This window comes from Hipposideros armiger, unplaced genomic scaffold, assembly GCF_001890085.2.
Source record: "Hipposideros armiger isolate ML-2016 unplaced genomic scaffold, ASM189008v1 scaffold_100, whole genome shotgun sequence".
NCBI classification, from domain to species: Eukaryota; Metazoa; Chordata; class Mammalia; order Chiroptera; family Hipposideridae; genus Hipposideros; species Hipposideros armiger.
Genome location: NW_017731450.1, coordinates 3,530,095 through 3,531,354, shown reverse-complemented (window position 1 = coordinate 3,531,354; position 1,260 = coordinate 3,530,095). Strand labels below are relative to the sequence as shown.

Genomic DNA, 1,260 nt, shown 5'->3' with positions numbered 1-1,260 from the left:
CTGGCGCATCTGTGTCTTACCAAGTTGTCCAGGGCATTGTCCCATTTCCCCCAGGGTTGAATGAACGTGATGTCACCAATGCAGCGAACCTCCAGGCTGCTCGGGGACGCTGAGAGGCTGCACTTCCTGTGGCCCAGACAGTGATGGGAGGGCGATGTAGCCGCGTGGCCTTGGCGCAGGACAGTGAGGGCGCCCGTTGCCACCTGAAAGCACATGCTCCTGGTGGCGTCTGCTAACAGGCTGCAAACTGCAGGAGAACGCGTCGGCTGCGTCCGTGGTGGTGTGCGAGCTACAGACGGGCGTCTGCTCTGGGAAGGGCAACAGCTGGGCAGCAGCTGCAACTGGTGTCCCATCCGTTTATACTCTCAGCAAAGCAGTGCGCTGCTCAGCGCTCATGTGCTCCCGCCCGAGCCGAACAGATAAGCTGGTTGGGGCGCGCTGAAAACTGCCCTCTCCACTTCTTCCAAGGCTTTCATGCGCATGGGTTTCGGTTTTCTGTTTCGCAGTTTTAGGGGTTTCCACTAGACTCTTCTCACCAGGAGACGCCTGACTGCAAAGGTCAGGGAACCAGGGTAGAGATTCTACCAGTCAGGGAATGGTCTGTTCAGCCTCTCTTCAGAAAAGGGGAGGATAGCCACAGGGTGTGTTTAGGGCCGTGGGACAGACATGTGACGCTGTGAGGTGAAGGGCACTCCCCGCCTGGCCTGCTGCACCTGCTCCGCCTGGTGGACCAGAGTGGGCGCTGGCGGTGCCATTCTGAACCAGCTTCGGAGCTTTCTTTCCATCGCGAGGGGTCACGGGGCCACGGGGCCCGCGGCGGAGGCTACAGGAGTCTGTAGCTCCACACAGAAGTGGTGCCCAGCGATTTCTGGGGAACTGAAGTGTCATTTAAACATTGCCGCTAATATTTGCGCCTGGCTGTGCCATGGTTAACCCAGGGGCATGTGTTCTGTTCCGCCAATGTCAGAAAATCGGCTATTTGTACAAATACACTGATTTCTCAGATGGCTTTATTCTCTGGCACGTTACGGTCATAGAGTGAGAGAGAGCCTGTCTGTGGTGTGCGGATGAAATGCCAGGCTTCTGTACTTGGGGACATACAGGCATTCTCTCGTCATCCCAGCTTAGCCTGAATTTTCAGTGTTTGAAATTCAGTGTTGGCAATAACTGAATTCCTGAGAAGCAGGGGCGGCTTGTAGGGGTTATGTTTTATTTCTGTGCCTGGTCCTTTGGTGACGGTAAAGTAGCTTTTTTTTTTTT

General features: G+C 55.5%; 1 protein-coding gene across 1 annotated transcript in view; it reads left to right on the top strand.

Moving 5' to 3' along the window:
• The window catches only part of SNTG2 (syntrophin gamma 2), a 171,833-nt gene that overhangs the window by 66,887 nt on the left and 103,686 nt on the right, over positions 1–1,260 (top strand). The window contains exon 8 of the mRNA XM_019646282.1: positions 774–793. Coding sequence (XP_019501827.1) covers positions 774–793 — 20 coding nt within the window. The remainder of the gene's footprint in view (positions 1–773; positions 794–1,260) is intronic.